The sequence below is a fragment of the Schistocerca nitens genome, chromosome 1 (genome assembly GCF_023898315.1).
Source record: "Schistocerca nitens isolate TAMUIC-IGC-003100 chromosome 1, iqSchNite1.1, whole genome shotgun sequence".
In the NCBI taxonomy this organism is placed as follows: Eukaryota; Metazoa; Arthropoda; class Insecta; order Orthoptera; family Acrididae; genus Schistocerca; species Schistocerca nitens.
In genome coordinates, this window is record NC_064614.1 from 194634130 (window position 1) to 194651991 (window position 17862).

Here is a 17862-nt window from a genome sequence, read left to right on the forward strand (position 1 = left end):
TGATTAACATTATTCTTAATGACTCCATTATTTTATTATGATGTATGTTATTATTATGATTATTATTACTGCAAATGATAACTTCTTTGTTAATAATGAAAATTATTATTATTGAGTTTTCTATGTAATAATTAATTCATATCATTCTTAATTTATTCCATCATTTTATCTTAATTGTTAGTGCTATTATTATTATTACTATTACTGCCAATTTTGTTGTTCCTGATCAGATGCAAGATAAGGTCTTAAGGACTTATCTGGCCAGGCTAAACAAGCAATAAATAAATATAGGCCTGACAAAGAAAGCGAAGTACCAAGAAGAAATTTTGGTAACTGAATGGAACTCCACAGACCATTTGATGTTTTCCTCTGATTAATAAATCGAGTCATACTCGAAAATTGAGCCCACTTATCAATATGATGTTGCATGCTGTCTGGCCTGGCTGCGTGCACTGATTCTGTTGGGAATGGCGTTAAAAAGCCGTTGCATCATCTCCTGAGCAAGCTCACACATGGTTGTTATACCTGGTCCTCGATATTCTGGATAGTGGCAGTGGGACTGAGTTAACATCCATGCTGACCCACACAGATTCTATTGGGGGCAGATATAATGGTCTTGCTGGCCACAGGAGTACCTCAAAATGACGCACGAAGTTCATAGAGATACGTGCCATGTGTGGACGACCACAGTCATGCTGAAAAAAGGCATCATAATACTGTCTCATGAGAGATAACACATGTCGTCGCAAGGGTCTTCTGTCAGAGTTCCCTTCATATCTGCTAGCCGACACATGAAGTCATACCAGATGGCTCATCAAATCATGACGCCAGGTCTGACATCTCTGTGCCTTTCCAAAAAATTTGAAGAGTTTTTCCCAGGTCGCCACCATACTCCAGGACAATGGTGATCCGGGTTAGCGCAGAATCGCGATTCATTGTGAGCACAATGCGACACCATTCATCGAGATTCCGTACTTCTTGGTCACGGTACCATTCCAAATGCAGCCATTGGTGCTGCGGTGTTTATGGCAGCCTACGCGTGGGATGATAATTCCCTACTTTCACTGTCGCCAGTATCCGACCAACGGCGAGGGCTGACACAGGATGTTGCGTATGACACTACGTCATTTGGTTCAGAACCGGTGACCCTATCTCGTGGTGGTCAGACGTGGTTGGCCGGAACCTTGACAATAAGTATGTTTTCCCTCACGTTCCCATGCCGTTCAACATCGGGCCACTGCTACATCCGAATGTCCCACAAATCCGTATATTATATGATTCGACCAGACGGCCAATAGAGACCTACAATTGAAGCCATTTTTAAGCTCTGTCAGTTTTGATAACGCTGTCTCAAAAGAGTACACAGCATCTACGTGTTCTTCACAGTGACCTGTCAATATCTAACTCCGTTGACGTCTTCACATAACGTACCAGGCCTGGCAACAACGTTGAACACGAACAAAAATAATACACTCCGTTGGCTGTTATACTTGCACAGAGAATACAGGGTGAATCACCTAAAACTTGCACCGCAAATATTGCGGAAATGGAAAGTGCTGTTGAGTGCTGCTGAGTTGGTACTCAGCGGCTCGTATCATTACCAATAAACAGCTTGTAACAATACTTACAAAGTGTATTTTTTGTGCAAATAGTCACTTTTTGTAAATGGAACGACACCTATTGATACTAACAAATTGAAGGGAAGCTAAATTAGAATGTCAGTAGTATTGGTTGCAGGATCGTAATGCGAATCGTTTATGAGATACCGTAGTCTGAAAAGCTTCGACACCGACACTTGTTTGTGCTATTCGACCTGCGTAGTTGCTAGGTACGATGTTATGTTTTCTTACAGTTTGCTTGTGTGTTCCTTGAATACATTGCGACTTGCTCGTCAGTGTGTGAGAGTCCAAGCAGTAGGTCGTGAGTGAATGACGGGATTTACCAATGCAGAAAAAGCCGATACAGTCATGGTGCATGGGGAGTAGAAAGAATACAGCTCGTTCTTGTACGGTTTATGCTGGAAGATATCCCAACAGATGTCAACCACCTCGGCAATTATCTATCAACCTCTTCAACCCGTTACGTGAAAGTGGTAGTGTAACACCTAGACAACGTGACAGAAGGAAACAAGTGACGACAGAAGAGGGAGGAAGTAATGTTCTTGCCGGCCGCGGTGGTATCGTGGTTCTAGACGCGCAGTCCGGAACCGCGCGACTGCAGGTTCGAATCCTGCTTCGGGCATGGATGTATGTGATGTCCTTAGGTTAGTTAGGTTTAACTAGTTCTAAGTTCTAGGGGACTGATGTTAAGTCCCATAGTGCTCAGAGCCATTTGAAGTAATGTTCTTGCTGGTGTAGCATTTGATCCGCACATTAGCTCCCGCCCAATCGCACGATTTAGTGGCATGAGTCAGGCAAGTGTCCTACGCTACTCCATCAACATAGACTTCACCCCTATCACATCTTACTCCATAAAGAACTGCATGGAAATGATTATGAGAATCTTGTTAACTACTGTACATGAGCAATCAAACGAGATACTATAGATGTATCACGTATCTTGTTCAGTGATGAAGATACATTTACCAGTCATGGCGAGGTAAGCCGCCGAAACATGCATTATTGATCTGTTGACAATCCCTGTTGGCTTGGTCCGGTCGATCGTCGGCGTCTATGGAGTGTAAACGTGTGATGTGGGATAGAGAACCATCAGCTCACATTTCTGTTTTTCATAGACAGAACACTGAACGTGCACAAGTATCGCAGCATCCTAACAGACCATCCTCCACGGATGCTAGAAGACACTCCTTTGCAGCCAAGGAGGAACCTGTACCATCAACGTGACGGCTGTCCAGCCCACAGCGCGTGAAGTACTACAGTACAGATCGTTGGAAACCTGTACGTAGATAGCCCCTTTCCCCGTATTTGACGCGTGCAGAAAGCTGAAAGACACTGCCTACAAGGACATACCGGCTGCACTTGATCATACGCAATGACATATTACTGCAGCCTGCTCTGACATCTCCGCTGCAGTGCTAGCACGTGTGTAGCAGTCGTTCCATACCAGACTGGAAGCATGTACTGCCGCTGCCGGTGATCATTTTGAACACAACTTGTGATGCTCAAGTGTCTCGTTACTTGTCAGAAGCCACATATCTAGTGTATGCATTTGCGTTGTTCTTTACTGTGTGCTACCACAGATATTGTACAAGTGTCGCTGTGGGAACTTTTCCAAATACGATGTCTCATAAACGACAAGCACTAGAGTCCCGCAACAAATACCACTGGCACTCTAATTTACCCTACTTTCAATTTTTTAATATCAATGGGCATTTTTCCATTTCAAAAGTGTATGTTTGCACAAAATACGCACTTCATAAGTGTTATAAAAATGTGTTGGTCGGCTAACAATACTAGCCCCTGACTACCAATCTCTTCTGTGAAAGCCGCACATCAGTGGCAGTTTTAGGTGAGTCATCCTGTGTACCAGCCGATGTGTACTTCGTACTTGGACGAAGTTACGTCGACATCCGATCATGTCTTCTGTGTGCTTCCCTTTTTTGGTCAGGCTGTGTAAATTTATCATAACCAATGAGACACTTTGCTGAATTTACAATTCGATATGATTTAGGTACAGTCGCGCAATTCCATTGGTCCAACACGGACAACTTATTGTTAGTAAACTGTTCGTGGTGCTCGCAACGTTGGTGCTCCTAGGTCACGCGATGGACTTTGTGTCCGGAATGGAACGCTGGTGCTGTTCCTATGATCGTTTCTTTATTCTGACCACAATTATCCTTCCACTGATGATTGTTTTAGGGTGTTTTTTGTTTGTTAAAGTCGTTTTTCACAAAACAGCAACTCTAGCAAAGGCTCTTTCTTTCTGAGGGACTACAGCCGTGACTTTTCCCGAGGGCATACAGCTTTACTGTATACTGCTTTCGAAATGTGGTGCTACAGAAGAATGCTGAAGATTAGATGGGTAGATCATATAACTAATGAGAAGGTATTGAATAGAATTGGGGAGAAGAGAAATTTGTGGCACAACTTGACTAGAAGAAGGGATCGGTTGGTAGGACATATTCTGAAGCATCAAGGGATCACCAATTTAGTATTGGAGGGCAGCGTGGACGGTAAAAATCGTAGAGGGAGACCAAGAGATGAATACACTAAACAGATTCAGAAGGATGTAGGTTGCAGTAGGTACTGGGAGATGAAGCAGCATGCACAGGAAAGAGTAGCATGGAGAGCTGCATCAAACCACTCTCAGGACTGAAGACCACAACAACAACAACATGTTTATTGTTGTGGAACCTCTTGATTTCTATTTGGTTTCCATTATGATGGCCATGTCAATATTCTGTGACTTCATTTTGCAGTTCTCCTTCTTTATCTTTCACACTTCGGACATTCCAAGTAGCCAATCTGAATGCAGTGTCTATTTCAAGTCGTTTATTCCTGTTGAATTCCACGGTTTACTTGAATTTATCTGCCCCAATTGCTTTTTTTCTGGAGATTCTGAGCAATATTATGATTGCCCCGTTACAGGACACCGGCCTGTAAACCAGGGTAGCTAGATGGAGGTATCCCAGTACACTGTTTTTCTTTTGGTGTTGCCTCCCTTGAGTTGTTGCTTCCATTACAGCTATTGATTAATCTCTCCTGGTTCGTAGGATGCCCTTCTCCGTTTTACATCGAGGTTGGCTCCTGCAACTAGGATCTCTTCCCCATCCCCCTGCCACCCTACGTTGTGAACAGTTATTCGTCTGACTCCTGCGTAAGGGACCTGTCTGGCTTGGGTGGCCCTGCCAGGAGCATAAGCTAACATCAGCATACCTCTCTTTGTCATAGCAGAATGCACAAACCTCCTTGCCAACCATAAGGCGGCAGTTCCCGAGGAGGTCATAAAAAAGTACGATATTTAACGGTTTTAAATACTCCCACAAATACTGGGCAGTTCATCACATTTGGGACTCAGAAGGTTCACAGTCATAATTGCACTGAACCCAAAGCGGAAATTATACTCTTCGAAAGAAAGTCTCAATTCTCACTGAAAAATACGAATTTTCCGTACCCATTCACGACTATTCACAAACTTTTACGTAGTAATCTAATCCTTCATGAAACGTTTCAGAATCTTAACAAAAATTTTTGGATCTCCGCGTTACGTGGCCTCACATTACCTAATCTTATCTCGGATCCCTTCGTACTCACTTGGGAAATCACCTACCAATGCCAAAGCTCACGGAGGATATCTCTCTTGACTAACCTAATAACACAGGTGCCAGTCACCATCCTACTTCAACTCACACAGCCCCTTAATCTCCCTCTTTTGACCATCCCAGTTCTGTAAACAGTTTCCTCAAGGAGCCAACCACTGTGTCGATGGGCATTGGCAGCAGATGACGGTCGCGAGTGTCTTTCCTAGCAGCACGACATCGCCTGCAGCGCCTCTCCTGGGCTCCTGACCATACCGGTTGGACCCTAGAGGACTGGACTGGAAAACCAGGGCCAGGTCGAATCAGTCTCGATTTCAGATGGTAAGAGCTGATGGCAGGGTTCGAGTGTGGCGCTGACCCCACGAGGCCATGGACCCAAGTTGTCAACAAGGCAATGTGCAAGCTGGTGGTGGCTCCATAATGGTGTGGGCTGTACTTGTATGGAATGAACTGGATCCTCTGGTCCCATTGAACCGATCATTGACTGGAAATTTTTATGTTACGCTACATGGAGACCATTTGCAGCCATACATCTACATCTACGTGATTACTCTGCTACTCACAATAAAGTGCCTGGCGGAGGGTTCAATGAACCACATTCAAGATGTCTCTCTACCGTTCCACTCCCGAACGGTACGCGGGAAAAACGACCACTGAAATTTTTCTGTGTGAGTCCTGATTTCTCTTATTTTATCGTGATGATCATTTCTCCTTATGTAGGTGGGTGCCAACAGAATGTTTTCGGAATTGGAGGAGAAAACTGGTGATTGAAATTTCATGAGAAGATCCCGTCGCAACGAAAAACGCCTTTGTTTTAATGATTGCCACTCCAATTCACGTATCATGTCTGCGACACTATCTCCCCTATTTCGCGATAATACAAAACGAGCGGCCATTCTTTGTACTTTTTCGATGTCATTCGTCAGTCCCACATGATGAGAATCCCACACCGCACAGCAATACTCCTGAATAAGGCGGATAAGCGTGGTGTAAGCAGTCTCTTTAGTAGACCTGTTGCACCTTCTAAGTGTTCTGACAATGAATCCCAGTCTTTAGTTTGCTCTACCACAATATTATCTATGTGATCGTTCCAATTAAGGTTATTTGTAATTGTAATCCCTAAGTATTTAGTTGAATTTACAGCCTTCAGATTTGTGTGACTTATCGCGTAATCGGAATTTTGCTGATTTCTTTTAGTATTCATTTGAATAACTTCACACTTTTCTTTATTCAGGGTCAATTGCCACTTTTCGCGCCATATAGATATCTTATCTAAATCGTTTTGCAATACGTTTTGATCATCTGATGACTTTACAAGACGGTAAATAACAGCATCGTCTGCAAACAATCTAAACACGGCTACTCAGATTGTCTCCTATGTAGTTAATATAGATCACGGACAAGAGAGTGCCCGTAACACTTCCTTGGGGAACGCAGGATATTACTTCTGTTTTACTCGATGATTTTCCGTCTATTACTACGAACTGTGACCTTTCTGACAGGAAATGACGAACACAGTCGCACAACTGAGGCGATACTCGGTAGGCACGCAGTTTGGTTAGAACACGCTTGTGAGGAACGGTCTCGAAAGCCTCCTGGAAATCTAAAAATATGGAATCAATCTGACATCCCCTGTCGATAGCACTTATTACTTCATGAGTATAAAGAGCTAGTTGTGTTCAACAAGAACGACATTTTCTGAATCCGTGCTGACTATGTGTCAATAAATCGTTTTCTTCGAGGTACTTCATAATGTTCGAATACGGTATGTGTTCCAAAACCCTATTGCAAATATGGACTTCATGTTCACAAACAATGATGGAATTTTTATGGATGACAATGCGCCAAGTCACTGGGCCACTGTCGTCGATAGGTTCGAAGAACATTGTGGACTGTTCGAGCGAATGATACGGCCACACAGATCGCCAGGTACGAATCCCATCGAATATCAATAGGACATAATCGAGTGCTGGGTATTTTTGCAGGGGACTTCCAACGACTTGTTCACCCCATGGCACGTCGAGTTGCTGCAGTAAGCCAAGGAAAAGGAGGTTTGACACGATATTAGGTACCGTATGACTTTGTCACCTCAGTGTAACCTGGCTTTTGGCTTGATTGACTGCCGGGAAATACCTTTTTCAGTACGCAGCTTCGAAAAAATCTCCTCTTATGTTCAAACGAAATTAGGAAACGAATCTACATCTACATCTACATGGTTACTCTGCAATTCACACTGAAGTGCCTGGCAGAGGGTTCATCGAACCATTTTCATGCTACTTCTCTGCCATTCCACTCTCGAATGGTGCGTGGGAAAAAGGAACACTTAAATCTTTCCATTCGAGCTCTGATTTCTCTTTTTTTATTATGATGATCATTTCTCCCTACGTAGGTGGTTGTCAACAAAATATTTTCGCATTCGGAAGAGAAAGTTGATGATTGAAATTTCGTAAATAGATCTCGTTGCAGAGAAAACCGACATTGTTTCAGTGACTGCTACCCCAACTCGCGTATCATATCAGTGACACTCTCACCCGTATTGCGAGATAACACGAAACGAGCTGCCCTTCTTTGCACTTTTTCGATGTCCTCTGTCAATCCTACCTGGTAAGGATCCCATACTGCGCAGCAATATTCCAGCAGATGACGGAGAAGCGTAATGTAGGCTGTCTCTTTAGTGGGTTTGTCTCATCTTCTAAGTGTTCTGCCAACAAAGCGCAGTCTTTGTTTCGCCTTCCCCACAATATTACCTACGTGGTCTTTCCAATTTAAGTTGCTTGTAATTGTAATTCGTAGGTATTTGTCCAATTGACAGGCCTTAGATTTGTGCGATTTATCGTATACCCAAAATTTATCGGACTTGTTTTAGTACCCATGTGGATGACCTCGCACTTTTCTTTGTTTAGTGCTAATTGCCACTTTCCGCACCATACAGAAATTCTCTCTAGATCATTTTGTAATTGCAATTGATCGTCGATGATTTTACTGGACGGTAAATTACAGTGTCATCTGCAAACAATCGAAGGGGGCTGCTCAGATTATCACCTAGATCATTCATGTAAACCAGGAACAGCAGAGGGCCTATGACACTACCTTGCGGAAAGCCAGATATCACTTCCGTTCTAGCCGATGATTTACCGTCTATCACTACGAACTGTGACCTCTCTGAGAGGAAATCACGAATCCAGTCACACAACTGAGACGATACTCCATATGCAAGCAATTTGATTAATAGTCGCATGTGAGGAACGGTATCAAAAGCCTTCTGGAAATCTAGGAATATGGGATCGATCTGAGATCCCTTGTCGACAGCACTCATTACTACATGGGAATAAAGAGCTAGCTGTGTTGCGCAAGAACGATATTTTCTGAATCCGTGTTGGTTATTTGTCAATAAGTCATTTTCTTCAAGGTGATTCATAATGTTCGAGTACAGTATATGCTCCAAAATCCTACTGCAAATTGAGGTCAGTGATATGGGTCTGTAATTCGTTGAGTTACTCCTATTTCCTTTCTTGAATATTGGCGTGACCTTTGCAACTTTCCAGTCTTTAGGAAGAGACCTTTCGTCAAGTGAGCGGTTGTATATGATTGCTAAGAAAGGCGCTTTTGTGTCTGCATACTCCGAGAGGAACCTCATTGGTATACCATCTGGACCAGAACACTTGCCGTTCGTAAGTGATTTGAGTTGTTTCGCAACGCCTAAGATGTCTACTTTTATGTCACTCATGCAAGCAGCTGTTCTGGTTCCGAATTCCGGAATATTTAATTCGTCTTCTTTCGCGAAGGAATTACGAAAAACTGTATTTAGTAACTCCGCTTCAGTGGCACCAAAATCGGTAGCATTTCCATCGCTATCGCGCAGTGACGATATTGATCTTGAAATCTATGTGATGAAGTACGTTACTTCAGAGTGCTGATAGTGAACGCAACGTCGAGAATATGGGTATTGTAAATGTGTGAACTACATTAGACACTATACTTCCACTCCATTCGATTTATAACCTAAAATGGGTTGAAAACTGTACTGAGTTAACGAATAGCTTCTGTTAGTAGTATCTCAGATGGTTGCACAGCATTACGTAGTGTTCCTCTACTAGCAATTCACTGTACATACCATGGATGAGTCCAGGATTTTCTTCGTGAATTTTTCCGCTCTTCTTCGACAGTCCCTAACAGAGTTAACGCAGCCAATTTATGCGTGTCTATTCTCATAAGGAAACTGTGAGCTTTTAGCGCCAGATGCAGCCTTGAACTGCCACGGGAGAGTGCTACGGAGACAAATCGAGACGACGAACACGTTATATACAATGACATTAGCAGGTCGTTCCAGAGCGTGCAGAAACTGCGACGGACACCACGTCTGGAGGGATACGTCCAGTATGCGGACGGTTTAAGGCCAAGTGTCACTGAGTGTAGCAAGACAGGTTATCACAAATTACCTACCAGCCGTGTATGATGCTACTCCTCAGCACCTTGAACTGTGTGTGGTATTCGCAGCGCAGTGTGAATGCCATTCAGCTGCGCGGCGATGCATCTGTTCTCCGTGGTGAGCTGGGGCTGTTCCCACAACAGTTGCCGCTGGCAGCGCAAAATTTAGCTTGCGCTCCGTCCCAGCGCCGTCAGGTATGTACTGTTAGGCACCTCGCCCTTTTGACGTATTCGGTTCGGTGGCGGTGCTCTCGTATGGCGCGGTGTGCTGGTGTTGTCCTCGCTTTATTCTGCTCCTGTGCTGTTTGGAATGTGCTGTCAGTTATCTTGATCATTTTTTGCTGTTTCGTGTTCACAGCGTGGGTGCCGTTCGGCTGCGTGGCGGTGGTGCTGTCGGGCGTGCTGGTGATGTTCCCCCGACAGCTGCCGCGCACTGCCCAGCGGCGTGCAGACGCCGGTCACCAGACAGTGGCGGGCGACGTCGCCAAGATATCCTTCGCAGGTAGCAACGTTTAATATATTAGTTAATACCGTTTAAGGAACGTTCTAAAACGCTCTAGTTGTGGTTGAATTTACCGACAGCAGTTTGCTGCTTCTTTTATACATTAGTGAAAATGAGTTTAAAGGCATAGATATTTGTACCAGAATTAGCATTGTCGATTGGAATAGTCCTGCGGACTACTCTCGTCAGCAGTGATGTGCGCTCTGTGAACCAAAATTCTGAGAACACTCATCGACTGGGAAGGATGGTGGAATTGCACGTAAATATAAATCCATACGCATTGGCTTTTTATATACAGGGTGTACACGGTATAAGGCGCCAAAATTATATAGATGGTACATCTCGGTGTGCTTGACAAAAAAGTCTAATGACATTTTCTTGTTTCATGTACTTTATTTTTGTATTATTAAAACCTAATGTTCGAAGGATAGATACTATACGCATATCTGTTTACGTAGTCAACCGACAGTACACGGCGTACCGAGCTTATTGCCTACAATGACGGGGCGGCCAGAGAAAGGCAACGAGCCGACCAGAGGATTGAAATCACTAGACGTGTACAACGACGTGGTGTGATAATCAGGTGGTACCGAAAAAAGGAATGTAAACGGTTTTTGGGTTGTCAAGAACGTGTAATTTGCTTTACGTGAATTGAATACAACCGGTCTGTTTCTCAACAAGTCGATAACGAAGGTCGTAGTAGTAATGACAAGCTAATATCAAACACAATGTATTTCCATTAGTACAAATTCAATCAATCACCAAGCAGATAGTTGTGCATTAATTACAATCAACTGTTTCTCCTTTTTACGGCAATGCCATAACGAATACTAAATTCACATTGTTGAGGCTTTCGTGGCCACTTGTTGACAAACTGCCTATTGGCTTCTGTCTCGGGTACTTCGGCCGACGTTCATCTAATGATTTTTCTGACGTTTCGCCAGCACGAGTGGCTGGCATTGTCAAAGCTTCACCCTCCATTGCCGGTGGTGAACTGGAGCCGAGCTCACGTGCGCAGACTATATGTACCTGGCGCGCCAACGTCCGAGGGCTTCTCCGCGGTCATTTCCGGTGCGGTTCTCCTCTTGCTACCTGCGACGGTCGTTCGCTGCAGTACGGGAAGCCAGGATCCGTTGACCTTAAGGCTTTCCTCTTTCCTGTTCAAACTGTTCGCGTGTTTTTGTATTTCTACAGCTTCTCTGAACAAGCGCGTGTGATAGTGGTTCTCTACAGCCAGAACTTCCGTGTCGGCGAATTTTATTACGTGGTCGGTCTCATTCAGTGCATGTTCTGCCACGGCCGATTTCTCCACCTGCCCCAACCTGCAATGTCGCTTATGCTCCTTGATCCTGGTGTTAATGGATCGTCCAGTCATCCCGACATAAACTTTTCCGCATGTGCATGGTATGCGGTATATTCCCGACATTGAAAGTGGGTCTCTTTTCTCCTTCGCCGATCTAAGACACTCTTTGATCTTCCTTGTCGGTTTGAAGATCGTCTTTACGCCATGTTTGCGCAATATACGGCCGATTCTGTCCGTCACTCTGGGAATGTATGGCAGAAAGGCCGTACCCGACATTTCTTTTTCTGGTTCCTTACTTCGCCGAGTGTTTGGCTCAGTTACACTTCTAATATAATTTGTGGAGTACCCATTGCTCCTCAGGACTGTTTCCAGGTGTTGCATTTCTCGTTTGAGGTGTTGCGGCTCACATATTCGTCCTGCTCTCGTTACGAGCGTACTAATCATGCCCCTTTTCTGGCTCGGGTGGTGGTTTGACAGTTTGTGCAGGTATCGGTCCGTGTGAGTCGGTTTTCGATACACGCTGTGTCCCAGGTTTTCGCCGTCCCTTGTGACCAGCACATCTAGAAATGGCAGTTTCTTGTCCTTTTCTACTTCCATGGTAAATGTTATGTTGGCATGGAGGCTGTTCAAGTGTCTTAGGAACTCACCGAGCTGTTCTTCACCATGGCTCCACACCACGAAAGTATCATCGACGTACCTGTACCACACCTTAGGTTTGCAATTGGCCGAGTCCAGTGCCTGTGCTTCGAATTGTTCCATGAAGAAGTTGGCCACCACTGGACTGAGAGGACTACCCATGCGACGCCTTCCAGCTGTTCGTAGAAGTCGCCATTCCACGTGAAATAGCTCGTGGTGAGACATGCATGGAAGAGCTTTCTGATGTCTAGCGGGAAAATGGAACCGATGTGCTCCAGAGCGTCACTGAGTGGCACTTTCGTAAATAACGAAACAACATCAAAGCTGACCAGGATGTCGTTTGGTGCAAGTTTCAGTTTCTTCAGCTTCTCAATGAAATGACCTGAGTCCTTAATGTATGTGTCGGTCTTCCCCACGTGTGGTTGGAGCAGAGAGGCCAAGTGTTTTGCCAGCTTATATGTCGGTGATCCAGGAGCGCTAACGATCGGTCTCAGTGGAACGTTGCTCTTATGGATCTTGGGTAATCCATACAGCCGAGGTGGTAGGGCTTCTGTGTTGCGCAGGTTTCTCTGTATGTCCGCCGGCAGAGAAGACGCCTTGATCAATCGATTCGTATTCCGTGTGATACGTTGCGTCGGATCTGCGCTTAGTTTTCGGTACGTCGTCGGATCTAATAGGTCTCGGATCTTTTGCTCATAATCTTCGGTCTTCATTACGACGGTCGCATTCCCCTTATCGGCAGGCAGTACCAATATACTCTTGTCGGCGTTGAGATTCTTAATGGCTTGTACCTCTTCTTTCTTCAGGTTGCAAGCTTGCGGTTTGCGCCGAGCGGTTCTGGCGCTACAGTCTGGAACCGCGCGACCGCTACGGTCGCAGGTTCGAATCCTGCCTCGGGCATGGATGTGTGTGTTGTCCTTAGGTTAGTTAGGTTTAAGTAGTTCTAAGTTCTAGGGGACTTATGACCTCAGCAGTTGAGTTCCATAGTGCTCAGAGCCATTTGAACCATTTTTGAACTTCGTTTCCTCTTACACCAGTACTACAATAAATGTTCTAAATGACCACCATTCGCTTCCACACATGCTTCATTACGGCGAACCCAGTTTCGTCGCACTCATTCACACACATGCACACTGGGTTTTATGGTACTGGCAGCATCTAAAATCTTCTGCGTCAATTCGTCCACATTATTTACTGGCTCAGCATAAACAAGTTCCTTCATATGGCCCCAAAAGTAAAAATCCAGTGGATTTAAATCAGGGCTGCGTGCTGGCCGTCGACGTGGACCCGAAATCCCGATCCATCGTCCTGGATATCGTACTCTGTGACCAAAGTGGGGTGGAGCACCATCGTGGAGGAACCACATGTTATGACGAATGCCTAACGGAATATCTTCTAACAACGTTGGTAACAATGTTTCCTCTAGAAACGTTCGGTAATAGTTACCAGTCAAACGTGCAGGTACAACATAGGGACCAATAATGTAATTATCGAGCATACCCGCCCACACATTTACGGAAAGTCGTCGCTGAAAATGTGTTGCAACTACGTGGCGAGGATTGTGTACACTCCACGTGTGCATGTTATGGAAATTAGTTTGTAAAACTGCGCTATTGGCGCACGATACTCTTTAAAGCCTGTACTATGGTAAGTTGACGGGCTTCACCTTAAGAGAAAGGATTTTTGTATAGATTTTGACCGCGTGTACCCGAATGGAGGCAAAATCAGACTTACACCCACTCAGTAATAACAATGATACGTCAAGCAAATCCGAAGTGCAACTACACGTTAGGACGGACAAGAAACAACACAGAAGATGCTACCAATTTGTTAATAAAACAGTCGCCAGCCTAATTAGGCATTAACTGAGTTTCTTTCCTGTACAAGTTGGTGTACATGCATGCAAAACAACACGTAATAACAGTGCATGATATGGTAAATTTTAGAACCAGAAAATCTACTGAACTAATAATTTCACTTTCTGTACTAATATGGACAAGCCATAAATACACAACATTACACTATAATGTTTGCTACAAACTTCGTACTGTCTATTGATCTGATTAAAATCGGGCATAGGTTACCCTAGAAATAGCACTTTCGAAACACACATACAATGTCAATTTTGAAAAAGGTAAAACCCTGATAAATTTTGGTTTTATATTGATTTTAACTCTGCTCGTCAAATCAGTTCAGTATACTTCTGAATTCAAATGAATAAGAAAGAGGGGGGGGGGACCCTGAAACTGTTATGATCACTGTACTGAAAATTTTGATTATTGAAATCATTAAGCACTCAAGGTTTCCAATTTATGAATTACTACTCTTTTTATCTTATTTCCTGCTCATTTAACTACCATTATTTTTGTCTCAAATTAATTAAACTTCATTACTAAACCAATTTCAAAATTATCTTCCAACTTTGTCAGACCTATATTATTCGTCTATTATTTCATCAACAACAAAGTTCTTTAAACATCTTTCTAACATAGCTAGGTCTGCAGGTAATCATTATTAACATAAATTTTAATTCTTCATCTCGGAACACTCGGTTCAAAAATGGCTCTGAGCACTATGGGACTCAACTGCTGAGGTCATTAGTCCCCTAGAACTTAGAACTAGTTAAACCTAACTAACCTAAGGACATCACAAACATCCATGCCCGAGGCAGGATTCGAACCTGCGACCGTAGCGGTCTTGCGGTTCCAGACTGCAGCGCCTTTAACCGCACGGCCACTTCGGCCGGCTCGGGACACTCGGATTGCACAACATGTGGAAAGGACCCTGTCTAGGTTAGTTGTGAGGATAATTAAATGATAGGACAGTTCTGGTAAAAGTTAAGTTGTTATTGAACAGTATGGAACAAAAATAACACTGGTCCACACGAATACAGTACTAAAAGTTTCAACCTGTTCGTATCGATGCGGCGGTGGGCAGGCGGCGAGATGGCGAGGCACAGAGCACACATACAATCACAGCAATGGTTCTTGATGTATCGGCACTTTGCTTCTTCTTAGCGTCGCAATACTTTTCCGTTTAGTGCCTACGGAATATTGCCATGCTGTATAGGCGTCGGAAACGGCACATCCGAGGCTCAAGGAATTCACGTTTTCCAGGAGAGCCTTCTCGATCCAAAACGTGTTGCTCAGATTAATGCCCTACTCCGACTACTACTGCTGAGCCCGTTATGCCGTGCAGCGCCAGTGTGCATTTTCCCGCGCTCGCCTGCCATCCACCTTTTACCGCTCCCTTACAGACAGGGTATTCACCCGAGGTTTTGCATTCTACATATCCTAATATATTGCCTACGTATGGACCAGACGCACAATTACAACTTTAACATCTTACAATAGTTTCAACGTTTCTTAAATTTCAATTCTGTTATAATATTGATTGAAATTTGACATAAACATTAATATTCACATCGAAAATCGTTTACAGTTTCTTTAACATAATGGCATGAAACAAAAAAGAAATGAAATCAGAACATCTATTACACTAATTTACCGAAATTTCAGAAGAGGAAAAAAAAAATATTTATATGTACAATAGTACAGCGTTGTTGTTGTTACAAGTTATTGCGTCGCGAGTGAAACACGCTTCCCCTGTGACGAGTATTTCGTTGACAAAATCATGCTGCACACTGTGTAACAAAAACCACTCTGAGAATTCACTTCGTGGAGGGAAATCTTGTTCTTCCAATGCTTGTACGCGTTGAATGTGGTAAGGCCGCAGACGCTCCTCTTCCAAGGTGCGATGAACGACAGAGTGCGATACACCCACGTGGCGGGCGATGCTTCTAGTACTCTGAGAAGGATCCTCCTGGATGCGGTCCAAAATTCTTTCCTCAGCTTCCAATGTACGATCGGCGCGTTGTGAGCCTCTGCCCTCTGCGCGGGGCAGTAAAGAGCCAGTATCTATCAATCTAAGGAAATTAAATACGTACTCGTCAGTTGTATTCTCTCATGATATACCAAAAACGGAAAGCATATGAGAACAGAAGATACGTTTCGCATACGAACGAAAATGTACAAAGGTGCAGATAACTACTGTACTTTATTAAGATGTAAATGCGTAATAATCGCATACAAGTAGAGAATTACAATAACACAAACCTTTGGTGCACAGCAGCAAATGTCTTTCGTGCAGGAAGTCGTCGTTGTGGGAAGCCTCCTCGATAAATTCGTACAGCTGCCCTCGCAACACCTTTTGCCTCGCCATAAATTAAATGCATATCGCATAGTTCAGCTATAGTAAATCTCCTTTCCATCCTAACAGTTAACAGAGTTGCAATAACGTCTGCACAGGTTACTCGCCAACTGTCGTCGCTCGGTGTATTACAGGGCTTCACAACATACGTGCTCGCGGAGCAAGCTGTGAGCAGCAAGGCGCGAGCACGGAGCAGCGCGAGCACGCTACCCCCACTACCGGACCAGAGCGGAGAGTGGGGAAAGTCACGTGGGGCACACAACAGCTGCCGCCAGTCAATGTAAATCCGCGGCCACCTGCAGGGATATCACTCACGAATTATTACTGCGACAAATGAAACAAATAAAGGAGAACGTACACATGCCACATAATTTTATTAGCTTAGTGCATGCCTCTACATTCGCATTAATTTGTGAACTTACACAATAAAAGGTGTCACTGAAGTGTGGGATTCCCGGTTATCTTGTACTTTTTGCCCTTTACAATTGCATCTATGTTCGGATTAATTGTTCTTGTGCATTTTAGGTGCAGCGTGCAGTTTAAATTTCGATCAGACAATGCGTTTCTCAGGCGAGTCTTGTTACATTTCATTGCAGAGAACAGTTGTTCACAAACACACGTGGAACCGAACATTGATATTATTGTAGCCGCCAGTTTGTGCAAACGAGGAAATCTATCCTGAGGGAAGTGTCTGTAGAATTCCAAAATGTTTTTCTTGTTCTGAAATTTGTCTCCGAATTCTCTGTCACACTGCAGGTCAATAATTTCTTGCTGCAGCTCAGGACGAATCTCTTAAATATTCGCTGAATATGGAGAGAACAGATCAAAATCACTGTCTAGTGCTGTCAGATCTTGAAAGCGCCGATCAAGTAAACTATGTGAATAACGTTCACAGTCTTTGTGAACATCTTGCATGGATGATAATTTAGGAAAATGAGCTAGGTTTCCTGTTTCCAGCTGACTCACCCAAAGCGTCAATTTCATTTTAAAAGCTCGTATTCGATCTATGAAATGAGTAATTAGCAGATCTTTACCTTGTAGTAAAATGTTCAAAGCATTCAGATGGCTAGTTAAATCTGCTAAGAACGCGAGATCACATTCAAACGTGCGCACGCATTTCCCCTCCCTCCCCTCCCTCCCTACTCCGCGACCTTGCACCTGCTCGCGAGCATGTGCCTGAGCAGACGCGAGTACTCGCGCTCAAAACCGGCCAGTTGTTAAGCCCTGGTGTATTACAATGACGCAGCCACTCAGGCCGCAGTCGCCTATGTGTTTACGATTTACGCTCGCGATGTCAGTACGCGCAGCGGGCAATAACAAACCTATTGCTTACGTACGTGCACGGCCAAGTATCTACTTTTCCAAAACAATTATCCTGAGACGAACTGTATTTTTCTGGGACAACCGTAGGAAATACGCAAACATGTTACTAGACTTTTTTGTCAAGCATTGCGAGATGTGCCATCTGTATAATTTTGGCGCCTTATACCGTTTACACCTTGTATACAGTAGTATGAGATCTAGTGTACTAACAAATGCAGTCACATGGTGCTGCTTTTGATGTCA

At 44.0% G+C, this 17862-nt stretch overlaps 1 protein-coding gene across 3 annotated transcripts in view; it reads left to right on the forward strand.

Moving 5' to 3' along the window:
• LOC126235027 (solute carrier organic anion transporter family member 74D-like) overlaps positions 1-17862 on the forward strand; it is a 215347-nt gene that overhangs the window by 114238 nt on the left and 83247 nt on the right. For all 3 annotated transcript variants that reach the window (XM_049943766.1, XM_049943779.1, XM_049943773.1), the window contains exon 7: positions 10005-10148. In XM_049943766.1, coding sequence (XP_049799723.1) covers positions 10005-10148 — 144 coding nt within the window. The remainder of the gene's footprint in view (positions 1-10004; positions 10149-17862) is intronic.